At 38.2% G+C, this 18,147-nt stretch overlaps 2 protein-coding genes across 2 annotated transcripts in view; both read left to right on the top strand.

The window, feature by feature from the left end:
• LOC134748603 (sodium/calcium exchanger 3-like) overlaps positions 1 to 18,147 on the top strand; it is a 143,378-nt gene that overhangs the window by 33,316 nt on the left and 91,915 nt on the right. The gene's annotated exons all lie outside the window — the stretch shown is intronic.
• Positions 9,919 to 11,128, top strand: LOC134748406 (uncharacterized). Its single transcript, XM_063683188.1, has 2 exons — positions 9,919 to 10,168; positions 10,323 to 11,128. The coding sequence occupies exon 2, from the start codon at positions 10,332 to 10,334 to the stop codon at positions 11,103 to 11,105; it is 774 nt and encodes a 257-aa protein (XP_063539258.1). The 5' UTR covers positions 9,919 to 10,168; positions 10,323 to 10,331; the 3' UTR covers positions 11,106 to 11,128.

Genomic DNA, 18,147 nt, shown 5'->3' with positions numbered 1-18,147 from the left:
CGTTACTACAAATTTTTAAATTAAAGGAAAAATAGAAAAAATTTACACCTCCGGCAGGACTCGAACCTGCGACCATTGGAACACCGGCCCAATTCAATTTTTCCTTTAATTTAAAAATGTGGAGTAACATAATTTACAAATAATGAGTTTTCTAATGTAATACCGAATCTATTTAGATAGGCAGAGTAAAACGTCCATATTATCTTACTCCTAAACAATCAGCGGAAACAAGGATCATATTAATTTAGTTCTCAAACTGAAGTGTTAATTTACACAGTATTCTCCATGTCAGCTTAACCTTTTAGGTGACATGTCAAATGCGTACACTACAAAGTCCAAACACCTTTGGGGTTTGACTTGATAATATTTCACAAAAGGTTTATTGAGGCAATGGAAGCGATTCCAATTTAACAATTTGTTATAGAACTGATCTTGTTATGATAGGATCTTGACACGCCTCTTGGTGCATCACGCGTGCTACGCAATAAAGGCGATGTTCGCATGGTTTTCGATGCTAGATAGTGGAATATAAAGAAAGTAAAACTTGTACCAGTCATAGATTTATTTTATGTAAATATTCATGCCAATAATCATGTAATTTAAGCATCATCATCTTCCTCGTGTTGTCCCGGCATTTTGCCACGGCTCCATGGGAGCCTGGGGTCCGCTTGGCAACTAATCCCATGAATTGGCGTAGGCACTAGTTTTTACTAAAGCGACTGCCATCTGACCGTCCAACCCAGGGGGGAAACTAGTTCTTGTCGGGATTAGTCCGGTTTCCTCACGATGTTTTCCTTCACCGAAAAGCGACTGGTAAATATCAAATGAAATCATGTAATTTAAGCATGTCGTTTTAACATGAGATCGTAATTTCGATAGTAGGGTAGCGGATTTTTCACGGCGGGTTATTGTGTGTCTGAAACGCGGCTAATAAGTTTCATAATTCCCCAAAAAACGACTGTGCAAAATACGGCTTCTGAAATAAATTCTGTAGATAAATTTAGCTGAGAAAAGAAAGCAAAATAAAACTTCGCTTAAAAGAAAAAGAAGAGGAATTTGTTTCACAAAAAAAATCATCGAGAAATACTGAATTTACAAGTTACTTACCTTTCAGAAACACTCAAGGGTAAAATTAATTCCTGCTAATTAAAAAGGCAACGAAAGCAAAAGTAATGAGAAACAACATAAAATAAATGACAACAAAAATAAAGCTTAATCAACTGTATTAACTTCTCAAACAACATCTATGTACGGGTCTGAAAGCATATTTTCTTAAACAACAATGGCTATGGTACATTAAGCGACAATTTTTTTCTACCATTATTAAATACCTTTATTATTTTATCATAATTAAGAGTTTCTGTTGAATTATCACATGTTCAACTTTATCAACACATAAAATTCATTAAAGCATTCTTAACGTAGGTACTTTTTTACTTAAAAAGAAGTACCAAGAGCTATATGTATATGCTGTGTTGTTTGAAAACATAATTTTTCTGCATTTAAAAGATGATAAGTCTCTATATGTAAAACAAGACTGTGACAGGTTTTGAATGCGAAATTTAAAGGTTTGCAAAACGAATGCGTAGCAAAAACTTTTTCCGCGTTATTTTTTCAGCTACTATTGATTCTGACCGTACCTACTGGTATTTATTTAGTGGCTGGATTGTGATTTATTACGTCACAAGTGGATTGCGAAGGAAAATGTCTCCAGGGTTTGGCCTGTGTAAACAATGGGGATTGCTACGTTATGGGAGAAGTATGATAAATTATATTGACCGTATGATGGGTTTATTGGTATAAGTACTCTTATGGTGTATGTGGATAGCTAACGCACAGAATAAATAATAGTACTTGGTACAGAAGGTTCACTCTAAAAAAACGCGTCTAAATATTTTGGTTTGGTTTTTACTCACTATTAATATTAGTCGCTTTTGGCGATATGTTGTTGTATGTCTCACGATAGTTTAAGTTCGATTAAAACGCGTCTATTACGACAAATATGACCGCAAGCTGGCGCAAGCGCGAGCAGGCGTCCGTTCCGTAGCCGTGCGCGACAACTACATTCATAAAAGTTAAAGCAATCAACATCGGTTTTGAACAAATGAGAAACTGAGTCGCTAACAAAACTATAAAAACAAATGTGACATTTTCAAACAAAAGGTACCACATTGTCGCTTACCATAAGGACGAAAATTGCTTGTATCTTGATACGAAAAACCTGTCAGAGCGTCCTTATGGCAAGCGCCAATGTGGTACCTTTTTCAAAAACGGCACAAATTACAGTCAGCTCTATGGTCCGATTGGTCCGATATTCCCAAATCGCGCGTTTGGGAAACGATTGCGATCCGTCGACGCCGGGTGCATCGATTATGCAAATGCATTATCTGTCTGCAATGGAAATACGGTTTGCACTGACCAATGGAAATACGATATACATAGTTACTTATACATAGTTACTTATACATATGTACTTATACATATGTACTTATACATAATATGGTAGAAGAATCGAATTTAAACTGTTGTGAGTTGTGAGACATACTAACTTAAACAATTTCACGGTTTAGACTCACTTGTTTTAGTCACTCGCGTGACATGTTTCGGAGAGCCTAGGTCTCCTTTCTCAAGCACTAATAGTGCGAGCAGCGTTCACGACGACCGTGTATTGCGTAATGCCGCGCGCCGCGTCGCCCGCTGCGCGCGACACACATGACACATGATGAACATGTCGCGCGAGTGACTAAAACAAGTGAGTCTAAACCGTGAAATTATTTAATGGTGAAAGAAACTAACACTGAGCAAGTGCGCCAAGATTATCATCTTCCTGACGTTGTCAAGCACAAGTGGTAGGTAAATTATTTGATGCAAAATTTGAGTTGTATCCTCATGTTGGCAGGTGGAATTGACTTTTAAGTGATGACTTTGAATAAGAAGTATTTAGCTTTCATTTGGATTTATGTAAAACATTTACTCGAGTTGGTGTGGTGACAAAATTGTGTTTTAATCGATAGCAAAGTTTGTGCCTTGAAACCCTCGCCAAGCTCAAGGTTCAACTTTACCAACTGATTGCTATGCTCTTGGTTCAATTTTCCCATCTTTCGCTTGCTCGGGTATCAATGTTAGCAATTGGACTTATACAACAACTTTACCCCCTTGTAAAATAAACTTCTAAACTTAGTCGCTGAGCCAAATATTTCACGTATGTTGCAATTCTTTTCTTTGCTCAAATATTGGAAAGAAAAGAAAAGGATAAGAAGTTTGTAGGATTCTGAATCACCAGTGTCAGCTGCAGTTTACTGCAAAGTTTCTTTTCCGCGCTGAAAACACGAAAAGATTTATCGCGCGCCAAAATGCTTTGGCTGATGGTTGCAAAAACAGTTTTCTTTACTGAGTTATCTTTTAAAAAGTTCGAAGAGTATTGCAATTTAAAAAAGATCTGTAATTATAAGGTCAATATGGATAAGTGCGCCTGCGGGATAAGTGTGGCTGGCAACTTGCTTTTAGCTCGTTTTGTACTCGCATTTTAATGCATTTCATTAAATATGTAGCAGTCACATAAACTACAATAAGTATTTTAGCATAAGCAAAATCCTACTAACTCAGCGGTGGCAGAGCATGCGAACGATATAGGCGCGTCCCATTTCATTCGTTTCGATAAAGCGAGATTACTGGTACGGGAGAAATGTTTTGTGCCGCGTAAGATTCGCGAGGCGATTGAAATTGCACGCCGCCCTAATTTCAATCGGGACGGAGGCTGGATGTTGCCACCTGCATGGAAGCCTAAAATACCTAGGGTCAAGCGGCAAGTGTGTTGTGACGATCGCGGGGACATAGTGAGTGCAGTGTGCTTGACTTCGTTCGATACAGCCGCCCTACCAGACCTTCACTTGACGACTCCATCTGCGGACTGCCCCGCGCCCCCCGCCCCCGCCCCATCAGCGCGTGCGCAACGAGCGACGAGGCGGGCGGCGCGGGCAGTGCACGACGTACAACCGCCGCGGACACTCGTGCCTGAGGATGGATTCCCAAAGAATCCGAAACATGTCGCCAAAAGCGACTAAAAATAATAGTGAGTAAAAACCGTACTGATAAATATTTTGAAATATGTTTCACGATAGTTTAAGTGCGATTAAAATCCTACTAGTTTAAACAACATTGTGGTTTAATTTCAGTGACTAATAAATGTAATTCAAGCTAGATCTATTATTTAATATTGTGCATGTTTTAACCAAGTTAAATTAAAATAGTTTTGACAGCGAGTCACGAACGAGCAAATTGAAATTTGTGTATTATGAACTGCTTTTCATTAAGATAACTTAATAACTGTTATTAGTTCAAAATTCTGAACCATAAATTAAAGTTAAATTTATTTATAAAGACTTTTTAACTGCTTGCACAAAACAAGTAAAGTACGCCTAATATTTTAGCCATATATTTATCAGCTAAAAAGGTGGCACTGTGCAGGTAGGACACCACCTTTTGTTACAAATTTAAAAATATACTTTCAATACTGTGAAGCAAATATTGCCAAAAAAAAAACTAATTTTTAGGGTTCCGTACCCAAAGGGTAAAAACGGGACCCTATTACTAAGACTCCGCTGTCCGTCTGTCCGTCCGTCTGTATGTCTCTCTGTCTGTCACCAGGCTGTATCTCGTTATCTGTGATAGCTAGACTGCTGAAATTTACACAGATGATGTATTTCGGTTGCCGCTATAACAACAAATACTAAAAACAGAATAAAATAGAGATTTAAGTGGGGCTCCCGGCTCCCATACAACAAACGTGATTTTTGACCGAAGAAGTTAAGCAACATCGGGCGGGGTCAGTACTTGGATGGATGACCGTTTTTATAGTTAATGGTACGGAACCCTTCGTGTGTGAGTCCGACTCGCACTTGGCCGGTTTTTTAAATAAATACATTTTCAGAATCTTAAAAAAGTTCGAAATTTTTGCAATTTTTCACAAACTACGTAAAAGCACATTTTTTTGCTTGCAAAACATAGTTTCACACTCCTTGAAGGAGTCTTTGCAAAAAATGTAGCTTTACATCATGCTTTGCGTTTTTAGGAGTTCTTTTTGTAATATTTGACTAGCTTATATACCAATAATAGGATTATTTCATACAAATGTGTGTTCTACCTGATGGCATTTGTTTATGAATGTTTAATCACGATTCACGCTCGTTTCAATGGAATGATTAATAGCTAGACCGTAAATGGGACCTAGGCTGTGGGGCTTAATAGGATATTATTATATCGATAAAGTGAGCTTCTGTAATGTGAAGTGACAGCCCTAATTTTGCAGCGTGAATTTGAGACTGAAAATTGGGCGATTTTACGATGCGAATTCACAATTTGACGTCAAACAAAAGATGTAATAATATGCGCAAACAATTTTAAATAAAGGTCCGTTCACAATTATGTATTAATTTAGAATTAAATTTATTACACAATCTACAAGCTTAAAAAATAACGAATTTATTTTCAAAATTATAATTTTAAGTAATTCTTGTAGCAATGCCGTCGCATTAAAAATTAATAGTAATTGCACAGATTAATAAATAGTTATTACGTATTTGACTGATGTGCATAAGGCTATGTCCACATGAACGCGTGACGTGCGTTTGCCTCATCATTGCTTTGTGCACACGCCAGAATGATTGCAAAGGCGAACAGAACAAATTACTGTAAGTAGGTACCTACTTACTTTTTATGATAGAGGAGGCAAACGACCAGAAGAACCGCCTGATGGTAAGCGATTAGCGTCGCACATGGACACCCGCAACGCTAGAAGGGTTGTAAGATTGTTTACCCTTTTACTAATGCTAAAAAAGCGAAGTATAGCTGCTGGAATTATCAAAAAACCGATTTTTGTCTGTTTTTATTTAAGGCTAGATACACATGAACGCGTGACGTGCGTTTGCGCGTCAGAGCTGATTGTGCACACACATGAATGGCCGCGGGGATGGAATATGCGAATATCTAATAATAAATTATTTATTATAATTCACATCGCGACATTCATCCTTTTTTCATCTTGGTTTTTACGCAGATCACAATGTACATATGGGATTTAATGCATTTAAATCAATTCGTATAATTGTTTTTTTTTACTTTAAGAAGGAAATTTCAATACTAAGTGTCCCGTTTTCATTGATCTTGTGTGTGTCTCTTGTGTATTTAAACCAGAAGCATTGACCTAGTATTACTAACATATAGAACCGGCACAGAGAACCAGTATTTTGCGCCATGAGGTGCTGTCGTTTTGACAACGAACTATAGAAGCGGAGCGTGAATCTCGCGACCTAAACGCGTAAGCGCCATTAATGTTTACGGCGCTTACGACGTTTTGGTCGCACGATACAGGTTGCGATTGCGACAATTTCATTGTTTAGTATGGCTAATAGGAGACGCCCTTGATTGGTTCTGGATGAGATTGGCACAGGACCGGGACAAGTGGCGTACTCGAAAAGAGGCCTATTATGACCAGCAGTGGGCGATAAAAGGCTTATATGAAGACGATGATGATAGGAGACGGGACGTTATTACTGACATGAGTTATCTTAAACTAAATAACTAAACAATCTGTGCAAAATCCCTTAAAACACCCTTTAAAGGATATCGTCTGTCCTAACTCCTAACCGACCCACATCATCAACCCCAATAAGTCCTTACTTTACCGCCCGCTTGACTCCGTTTTGATGTTAGCGGTTGTATATATGGATATGTATATTATATATATGGATATACTCTATAACAACCCACGGTCCTAATATCACTATCCCTACATCTTATAAAACAAGTCCCTCGCCGCATCTGTCTGTGTGTATGTATGTTCGCGACAAACTCAAAAACTACTGGACGGATTTTCATACGTTTCTCACCTAGCTATCAATAGAGTGATTCGTGAGAAAGGTTTAAATGTATAATTTGTTAAGATGTAACCTGTGCGAAGCCGGGGCGGGTCGCTAGTAAGTACTAAATATCTTCAATCTTATTTTACCCTTCACAGGACACAGTCTAATTATAAGACAAAAATGAGATAAGAATAGGCACAGGTCTCCTCTCATGCGCGAGACGAGAAGGCTTGTGTTACTCGTATAGTTCCCACGATGGCAAAATGCGGGTTAGAAACTACATATACTTAACTTAATTTTCTATGTATTAGTAATTTTAATTAATGTGATTTTATTTTGTTTCAGGTAAGTGACATTCTTGTGTCAAAACTATTAGAGCCAAAGTATGTAACCAAAGTCGGGTAAGTTCCGCTTAGTATAAAAAATAAAAAAAAATTATTCATGTAAGTACTTTAATTAATATCCTAAATCAAAGCTACAAACTTAACACAAAATAGTTATTGTTATTTATTGATAGTTTAAATTATTCTAAAAACATCGAACTAATACTACTTACGATAATAACGTATATATAGAACTGGCACAGGGAACCAGTATATTTGCGCCGTGAGTTGATATTGTTTTGACAACTAACCATATAAAGCGGAGGGTGAATCTCGCCACCTAAACGCGTAAGCGCCATGAATTTATGGCGCTTACGACGTTTTGGTTGCGAATGCGACAATTTCATTGTTGGGTTTTATGTCTACCTCTACAGTGATAATAACTCAAGTCTAAAAAAAGATGATAATTCTTACGATACCGAATTATTTTTTCCTCTATAAGTCTGGATAAACTCTTTTAGGTTTTATCAAACCAGACGATTCAACTGAGCCACGCCGTTCTGTCGCCAAAATAGTGCTTAGTTTTTAAGGTTATGAAATTTATATGTATGTTAGTCTATAAGGTATATGTAATATGGGCGTTGTTGCCTGAATTAAATTTTAAAATCCATACTAAATTATAAATGCGAAAGTGTGTGTGTGCCTCTTCACGCTTAAACCGCTAAACCGATTTAGTTGAAATTCGGTATAGAGATAGTTTGAGTCCCGGGGAAGGACATAGGGTAGTTTTTATCCCAGAAGTCATCCTTTAGGGGGGTGAAAAGGAGGGGTGGAAGTTTGTATGGGAAATCGATAAAAAGCAGATTGGATAAAAAATAAGCTACCCAAATTACTAACTCCACGCAGACGAAGTCGCGGGAAAAAGCTAGTAAATAAAGAAATATAAAATTTTCAATGACCAATAAATATACGGGTTTTATGAATATTCCCGAGGAAATACAAAAAATATACGGGATGGAGCATAAAACGTTCAATAAGCGCAAAACGCTGTCATATAGTGATGTGCTGTTCCTGGACAATAAATCATAAATCATAAATGTTTATTGCAAACCATGGTACATATGTTGTTACAGGTGATAAAGTTTCACATGGACCCTGACAGGGTATAGCACATATATTCTTAAAAATAGTTTTTAAAGCTAGTTCTTAAAACTAATACAATGGCGTGGAGAACAATTTTGCCTTTATACATGCTGGTCTTCCAGGAACTCTGCAACAGAGTAGTAGTCTTTCTGAATTAAAAGCGCTTTTAATTTTGTTGTAAAAATATTGTTAGTTGTGGTATTTCTTATATTTATTGGTATTTGGTTGTATATTATTATTGAGCTGTAATATGGGCCCTTTTTGTAAATGTTTAGTATCGGTTCTGGCGGGATGAGTTTATCGTTCCGACGTACGCTATTATAGAATTTAAACAAATGAAGGTTGTTTCTGACAAAAGTGGCTATTTCCAAGATATATAAAGAGGGTAAAGTTAGAATTTTGAAGTTTATAAAGTATTGTTTGCAGCTTACAAGTTGCGGTATATTTGCAAGTATGCGGATACATTTTTTCTGTTTTAAAAATATGTCATATGCCTCGGTGCTATTTCCCCATAGCATGACACCGTAGCGTAACCAAGCTTGAGCGTGTGCGTGATATGCATATTGCCGAAGTTAAAATTATTGCCACTATTTTCAGCAATGTTGCGTGGAGTGGAAATGTCATCCGGTTAATAGGTCTAAGCTAACACCTATCGGTATGGAAATATAATCATTTTTAAGAGCCACACGAACTTAGCCGCCGCCATACAAATGATTTAAAACATTTAAAACATTCTGAATTAACATGAAATATGACATGAACATTCAATTAACTTATATCAAAGATGCAAAAAAATAGAACATCGGTATCATATTCTGATTAGGAAAAAGTAGAAGAATTATTTTTTGACGCGTCTCATTTTTGTTCGAGCCCCATCACTAGCCTCCTTCGATGAAATTCCTTGGATATTGTATTTTTTCGCGAATTGAATACGCAGGGCTGGCTCGTATTTGAATATTTGATACGAGCCTCTGTGAGCTCGCGCGACAACCCTATTTTACATAGAATTGACCTTGGGACAGAATTCAATTTTCAACGGTTTGAAATTAGATCTTGGAGAAAGTGATCTTTCAACTGCATATATCAAAATATGTACTGCACGTATTTAAAGTAAATCTAGCTAGTTACAATTAGCTCAGATAATTAACCAAGTGCCCAGTGCCCTGGGCTGGAGTCGAACCAGCGTCCTCTGCTATCGCGGCAGGCGCCAGCCTCTTGGCCACCCAGGCCATGGCGGCATTTAGTAGATTTTTTTCAAGTATATGCAATTTTATACAGTAGTGTTCCTACTTGATATAACATAGATTTAAATACTTTCAAACAAATACTTTGATTGGTTCTAATAATAGCGCAGGTAATACAAACGCTTACAATATTCTGATATAATTATAAAAAAAATATGCCAAGATTTTTTCGGCCTTGTATTTGCAGGGAAGAGTTCGCGATCTTGGCGAATATTAGGTCAGAAAGTCGTACATTGACAAACGCAAAACAATTAGAAAAAATGTAAAGGGAGTAGAGATGCTACGAAAAGTCATGTGACTATTTCCATACATTACTCAAGGGTATGGGTATGGGATGTACGGATCAAGTCTTTTCCTTGCGATGCATAGCCGAAAAGTATTTGGCCAAAGGTCAGAAGGTCTATTGCGCTTTCGTGGATTTGGAAAAGGCTTATGACAGAGTGGTAAGGAATGAACTTTGGTCGGTACTGTCGGTGTATGGATTGAGCGGCCGTCTCATTCAGGCACTGAAATCGCTCTATGAGGATTCCAGTGCTTGTGTGAGGGTAAACGGGTCGTACACTGAGTGGTTTAGCATCGAAAAGGGTGTTAGGCAGGGGTGTGTAGCGTCACCGTGGCTGTTTAATCTGTTCATGGACAGTAGTTTGCATGATTTGAGAAATGATGAATGTGGGCTGAGAATGAGTGGGTTACCCGTCAAATGTCTTCTTTACGCTGATGACCTGGTATTGCTAGCGTCATCGGGTGAAGAGTTGCAGGAGATGGTAACTAGAATGCATGGATCTTTTGAAAGGAAAGGAATGAAAATAAATGTAAGTAAGACGAAAGTTATGGTATTTGAAAAGGAGGAATATATGACAAACTGTGAAATTTTGATTGGTCAAGAAAGAGTAGAACAAGTGAAAGAGTTTGTGTATCTGGGAACATTATTCACTAGGGACGGTAAGCATGATAAAGATATTGAAAGGAGAGTGAGTGCTGGAAATTGCGTGAATGGGGCACTTAACGCTTTTATGAGCAGCCAGAAGGTGTCGCAAAAGGCACGGTTGGTTGTGCATAGAGGGGTACTGGTGCCTACACTTATGTATGGTAGCGAAAGTTGGGTATGGCAGAAGAGGCATCAGAGCCAAGTGAATGCAGTGGAAATGAGAGCGTTGAGGAGTGTGTGTGGTGTGAGATTACAAGATAGAATTAGGAACAGTGTGATAAGGGAAAAGTGTGGACTGAGCGAAGATGTAGTGACAAAAATTGAGAAAGGTATGTTGAGATGGTTTGGACACGTGGAAAGAATGAGTGAAAGAAGGCTAACAAAGAGAGTGTATAAGGGAGAGGTAGAAACGGGAGTTGGAAGGGGCAGACCTCGGCGGACTTTCTCTGATCAGATCGGGGAAATCCTGAAGAAAGGCCAGGTCAAGAGCACCCTAAACCGGCGAGCGTGTATGAGGAATGTTATGAAAGTGAAGGAAGCGAAAGAGGTATGTCAGGATCGTAGCAAGTGGAAATCCGTGGTCTCTGCCTACCCCTCCGGGAAATAGGCGTGATTGTATGTATGTATGTATGTACTCAAGTTGCAATTGGCGTTTTCTATCAATCATTGAATAGGCTAGTTAGAAAAACATATGCCAACATTTCATCAATCAATCAATCGTTAATATTAATTAAGGTTAAGATTTCGTCTGACATTTAGGTTCAAACATTAAAATCAATTTACCTAATAATAGTAATAATCTATTAAATTTCATGCGGATGTTTTTAAAAATTTTAATATTTTACCTACGATATTTTATAATATGCTTAACTTGTTCGTGTATTTGTTTTTTTTTGTCCCATTGCAATGCATTGTTTGACCCATTTACTGGGCGAAAAGCGTCCCATAGCTAATAAAAGATAGTGTTTTGCATTTTAACCACACGGTGAAATAAACAAGGATGCCGACGACGTGTTTAAATCTCTTCTTCATTACTTATTCAACTCTTGCACACACAAATTGCAACCGCGATACGAAGTCATCCACACAATTATATTTCCCTACCACTCATAAAAGCCGTAACAGCCATTGGGATACCCGTTCAACTGTAGACGTATTCTCGGGCAATAGATTTCAAATTCTAACTTATTAAAATGGCTGTTATTGTTCGTGGTAGGACAGAATTATACTGTCCCAAGTTTTATTTAGAGACACGTCGTTCCGCACTTCAATACAAAAAGAAATCCACTCAAAGAAGATGCTTGAAATTTGGATTTTATTTCTAGACTTAATTATGCAAAAAGAACACACTTTATTTCAAGTTCAAAATACAGGTGAAATTTTAATGGCTTTATAGGTCACACTGAACAATTTTTAATATGGCATCAGTGCCGAAATCGTGATTTTTTTGGCTGTTTCACACATTCCGGCTGATATGATGCCGCTGATTTCTATGCTCCCCTATCCTCTTAAGACCAGTTAGTATTGATGATGCGCCGCCGCCAGAATTATTATACTTATTACATAAGTTTCTCACAAATGAGACAAGTCTGGGAGTAACCGAATTAGTCTGAATTTAATCTTAAGCCAGCGTCGCGTCGGGTAAGTTTCGGTTCCGGCATCCGAGCCGTGATTAACTTCTGGCGACGGCTGGTAAAGGCGGCGCAGTAGTCGCAGTACTAACGATTTTTGCTGTAGCTATTATAATTTCACTAGTTTACTCGATACTTGAAGGTTTAGTTTGGCGAGAGTTTAATTTCTGTACCGTTTCGTATCTTGTCACAGTAACAGTAATATGATATCCCTAGCGGCTTTTATATTGATTGTCACTGTGAGGAGGTACGTACCATTTATGGTACGGAAATCAAATTCTGTAACTATTTACTTAACATTCATACTCGTATCTAAGGTTACTAGCTCGTGAGACATATTTATAATATTGCATTTTTAGATGATAGGTAGGTACCTCTAGGTCAACGGTCAACAACGATACAAGCATTAGATAAATTATGTACATTTTAATAAGGTATTAATTGGTATTCGACTGGGTTTCCAGAACATTGCTCAGAGTATGTTAAAAAGGCTATTGGCCACTTACTCCCACTCATACCCTTTCCCCAACACTTATACCCTTCTTAACATTTGAAAAAACAAAATTTTCACTTCTCATGCTCGTAAAGTTCGACTTTAAGTCGTGCGAAGACAACATAAAGTTGCTTATTATGTTCTAGAGCATAAAGTAAAAACATCTAATACGACCCTTATTGACTTAGCAATAAAGTCCAAAATCTGCCATACAAACTGATGCCAGCCCTGCCGGCGCGCCCCCGACCGGCGCGCTCCCGACCGGCGTGCCCCGCGCGCGTATTTACAAAAGCTAAACTATTTCAGTCACGCCTCAGATTATAATCGGGGAGCTTTTGTTTATGCATATTAGTTAACAATATCTATACCATTTCGGTAAAAAGTAGTCACTCAAATGGATTAGCTTTTTGCTTACAAATTTTCAAATATTATTCACGACAAAACCTAGTCGAGTTTAGTAACGTCAGTATCGTTTGAATATGATATCTAAATTTTAATAATACTTATTTACTCAAATGGATTATTCCTAGCCACAGTTGGCAAATGTTTTGGAATCCAAAATTACACTAAATCAGTAGGTAGGTTAGGTTCGTTAGGTAGCTTTAAATGCCCGAAGGGCAAACCGCCCAGAAATAGGAGCCCCGCGAAGCGGGGCTCCGTCTAGTTAGCTGAAGTTCGTCGGACTGTTTCTTTAAAAAAAATTTACTTCACAACGTAACTAGACGGAGCCCCGCTTCGCGGGGCTCCTGTTTCTGGGCGGTTTGCCCTTCGGGCATTTGAAGCTACCTAACGAACCTAACCTACCTATTGATTTAATGTAATTTTGGATTCCCATTTTGTAGCCAGTTACAAAACTTATTTACCAAACAATTTCACTCCGGCCCAATTCGTAACTGGCTACATACAAGGAATTTTAAATTCCTGTTTTGTAGCTAGTTACCAAATTTAGTTACCAAGCGGTAACACGCTGGCCCAATACGTAACCGGCTTCAAATTAACTGGGAATCTTGATTCCCATTCTGTAGCTGATTACGAAATTTTGGTTACCAAACGGTACTAAAAGGAGTACTCGTACCTATCAACTGAAATAATTCTAAAAGTAAAAAAAAAATCTTAGGCATTGTTAAGTAATTTGCATGAACGGTAATTTATTTAATACAATCGGAGTCGTTACTAAAATATGATTCAAATTTTAGATCGCAACAGACTAGCATTTGTAGTAACAATATCCGTATGAATTTAGTTAATAAAGTCTATACGATTTCAGTAAATTTCTATACTATAATAGATTAGGGTTTTGTTAAGTTTTGTCCAAGAAAAAGCTAATCTAGTTCAGTTCGCATCTGAACCATATCAGTATAGCCTTTGTAAATACGCGCCCCGCGCTCCCAACTGGCCCAAGTACAATTTTCTTTAGTATTGAATAAATATGGTAAAATAACCCACAATATTGTACATATATTTTACTCACAATCGAAGTGAAAAGTAGAGTGTAACTTATGTCCATTTTTATCCTCGACTATATATATCCTAAATTGCCTCGGATGAAATTGGATCGCTTTATGCCCTTGTTGTACAATCTACTATTATTTACTAAAACAAACATCATATAAATCAAAAGTCATATATCACAATGCCAAATTCCTTGGGTCGGAATCGGAACCTTTTTGATAAACGCTCAATTGACCTTTAAAATCGCTCGTGCGCGGGATCCCTAACGTAAGGTTTAATACACTTAACACGAGTTCTGGCGAAAACTTGGAGTGGCAAAAACAAAGAGAGGGTTTAGTGGGGTCGTAAAATACAAAAAAAGGCAGACTTGATAGGGCACTCTCTAGCAGCTGTTATCCGACAACCGATATCAGAGAGGCACTTCCGATAATTTCAGCCATGCCTCCGTCAGCCGTCGAACCGATAATTTTTGTTTGGGTGCGTAAGCGTATAATTATGTGGGGACGGAGTACGAACGGCGCGCCCCGGGTCCGCCGTCCGATGCTGGATCAGACAATGTGTGAAAGCGCTCTAAAGATGGATCATAGTCATAGTTTATTCATAAACAATTTTCACTGTGTTTGAAATTAATTAATTCAGATCTCTAAAGTTCTGTATTTCCTGAGGTATCGTAAATAATATATATTTTTCATGGAAACGAAGAGTGGTATTCAGACTTTCTTCTTGTTAGTAAGTATTCATTACCTACTGAAGGTTCCTTAACACATTGAGTGCCGGGAACCTGCTCGACGGATTCGTGTGATGCGGAATGGTCCTGGATTTTCCCCAGGCTACCATCCCCCACACAGTCCTACCGCTCTAATTACCCTAGTAATAGAGCCCGGCAGGTAAAAAAAAAGCGGTTATCTGTTCGTAGTTGCTTTTCTCTATAAAGCGTGAAAACGCTGGGATCGGCTCCGAGCGTAGTGCTACGAAAACGTTGGCAGTGAATGTGTTAAAAGTTTTTAATTCTTTAATTCGATACAGAACAGGAAAGATCGTGAGTTTATACCTCGGATCCTTTGCGCGTTAACAGTTGTAATGATTCTGGTTAGACAACACTTTACATTTTACACTTTTAAAAACATGAAAACTGCAATGTTTGCGCCACAATTGAAAGGGCTTTAGCTGATATTTAAACGAGCTTTATTACCCGCAAAACCGCAATCGGAGCGGAGCAAAACTTGCAAATGTTCCCGAAATTTATAAAATGGTTTTAATGTCACACTGGGTCGTTTCCCATACATAAGCAAGTTAAATTGTTTTACAGTGATCAATGGCGATCCATTTTACGGTATTTTTTAATTAGGCTGCCTTTGCACTGTAGCGGAGATCAGAGGAATCGTGCGGGAATCAACCAATAGCATTGATTGTAATTCAGCCGCGCAGTGGGCAGAGAATAGAACCAACGCCATTGGTTAATTCCCCGCACGTCTCTCATATGTGCTTATCTCCGCCTCAGTGGAAAGGCAGCCTTAGCACGGAAGAGCGTCGCACTACGGGAAAAGGCGTCCTCCTCTTCTTTACGGAAACACCGAAAAAATACGAACAAATATGTAGCTATATTCAGAATGACATCGCAGACTGTATTCATTAATCCATACTATTATTATAAATGCGAAAGTGTGTCTGTCTGTTTGTTTGGCATAGAGATAGTTTGAGTCCCGGGGAAGTCATCCCTAAAGAGAGTTAGAAGGGGGGTGGAATTGAAAGTTAATGGATTGCTTGATAATTGATGTAAGCAATTAAGCTTATGCTCAAATTAATTGATTGCTATTACATATTGGATAAAGATCCAGGCGCTATAATTACTCTAGTTGCTGTTACTGATTCCACGCAGACGAAGTCGCGGGCAAAAGCTAGTGTAGTTAATAGAATAACATCTTTGCAGTTCTTGGTTCAACAAGTTCAAATAAATATTTACTTTATTTTCATCATCTCTCCCATCCCATCTTTAATTGCAAACTCCTTCACAACGAAGATTTATTACTCCCAATGGGCTGTATATTTATATAAAAGATAATATCGTATCCACGGTTTATAATAAAAGCACCGGGTCCCGCGAGGGCAGTCAAAGGCGGTTTGGTTCCTTTAATCAAAAAGTGGAAAAATTGAGCTATCCCGATTTCCCCTACGTTTTGAGTGTGTTTCATAGACTACCATACTCAGACTACGCTTCATGAAGCTTTGACGAATACCTCAAGTACTCTTTAATTTAACGAATTCATAGGGAAGCGCCATGGGCGCGTAGCCAACGTGCGTGCGCCTTAAAGCGTATCGTAATCATCTCTCTCTATCACTCTTCCATACTAGTGCGAGAGTGACAGTAATATAGTTACAGGCGCCTTACTAGATTGCATACGGGCCGGTAAGCGGGACTTGAGGTTAGCCTCGTCCGTCAGTTAAGCGGCCCACTGATTATCAGTCCGCCGGACGATATCAGCCTGTCAGTAGTTCGGAACTGTCAAATTTTTGTTTTAACTGAGGCCGATATCTTCCGGCGGACTGATAGTCAGTGGGCCCCTTTATATCGCGAGTCGTCTGTAAATTTCATTAGGTAAATGGTCTGTGGTACGAGTACATTGTATCTGACGATTGATTTGAACTTTTTTATTGGATCGTGGAGTTTTAGGGATTTCGATTCAACTCGCTCTGAATCGCAGTTTAAAATTAACAAACCAATTGACTGACCAATCAGAGTTACGTGCCGCAAAATTGCATTCATGGAAAAAGTGTAATAGAACATTTGTTTTGGCTGTTTCAACTGCAAGAAGACGTATACTTAACCTTTTTAGGGTTCCGTACCCAAAGGGTAAAAGCAGGACCCTATTACTAAGACTCAGCTGTCCGTCAGTCCGTCTGTCTGTCACCGAGCTGTATCTCATGAACCGTGATAGCTAGACAGTTGAAATTTTCACAGAAGATGTATTTCTGTTGCCGCTACAGCAACAAATACTCAAAAGTACGTAACCCTCGGTGCGCGAGTCCGACTCGCACTTGGCCAGTTTTTTATTTATTGTAATGGTGAAAAGTGAAGACAGAGCCATAGATGCCGCACCGGTTCACTAAATGACACATTTCTTCAAGCAAAAGGTACCACTTTGTCGCTTACCATAAGGTCGCTCTGACAGGTTATTCGTATAAAGATACTAGCAAATTGCGTCCTTATGGTAAGCGACGATGTGGTACCTTTTACTTGAAAACGTAACAAATAGCCCATTCACGAACTGTGGTCCAACATTATCTCTAATATCTCGGTTAAGGTGTACTAAATAATCATTTATTTTCAGGCATGGCCCATAGAAGTGTTAGTAACAAAAAACTTAAATACTAATGTTAAACAGTACAATTAATTAAAACCTACCATGCAAATTAATATACACAATAACAACTAGGACTAGGACAATACAATACCGGGTGAGCCGTACACTTTTACATACTTATCGCCCACGCGCTTACTTTTTTGCCGTACTTTTTTGTAGTTTCATAAATGGTGGAAAACACCCAGCGATTACTAAAAATAACAATGGTAGATTCTTAATTTACTTAATTTTATTGATGCTTAATTTACCATAGTTGCAGTACTGGATTATGAATGGGTGGTTCGATATTGGTAGGGGGTTCTAAGAACCCCGCGAAAGTAAGGAAACCGAAATTAGGCTCGGCTTATAAGGTTTTGAAACAATTTTTAATACCCTAACTGATTTAATTTCCGATAGCCCGATATTAAAAATCCTTATTCAACCTTTGAGTCGTCGTCATCCTGACGGCGGCTACAATATCAATTTTCAACTTTTATTAGTTTGCGAAGATTTTGGGAGTACCGTAGACTTGTTTTTAATAAGAAAAGTTTTAGGGTAGTCAAAAATCTGTAGAACTATCCAGAATTATTGCTTGTCCTCTCTTGTCTTATGAAAGTTATGAATAGTAGTAGTAGTAGTAAATCACTTTAATGTAAAAAATAATAATTTGTTAACATGAAATTCATATAAATTTAGGTACAAAGGCGAGCTTATCCCTATAAGGGATCTCTT

Source organism: Cydia strobilella, chromosome 16, assembly GCF_947568885.1.
Source record: "Cydia strobilella chromosome 16, ilCydStro3.1, whole genome shotgun sequence".
Taxonomy (NCBI): Eukaryota; Metazoa; Arthropoda; class Insecta; order Lepidoptera; family Tortricidae; genus Cydia; species Cydia strobilella.
Note: the sequence above shows the minus strand (reverse complement) of the source record. Positions and strands in the feature narration are given on the sequence as shown.

Coding starts and splice junctions, on each gene's coding strand:
- LOC134748406 (XM_063683188.1), top strand. CDS start 10,332: ATGGTAACTAGAATGCATGGATCTTTTGAAAGGAAAGGAATGAAAATA.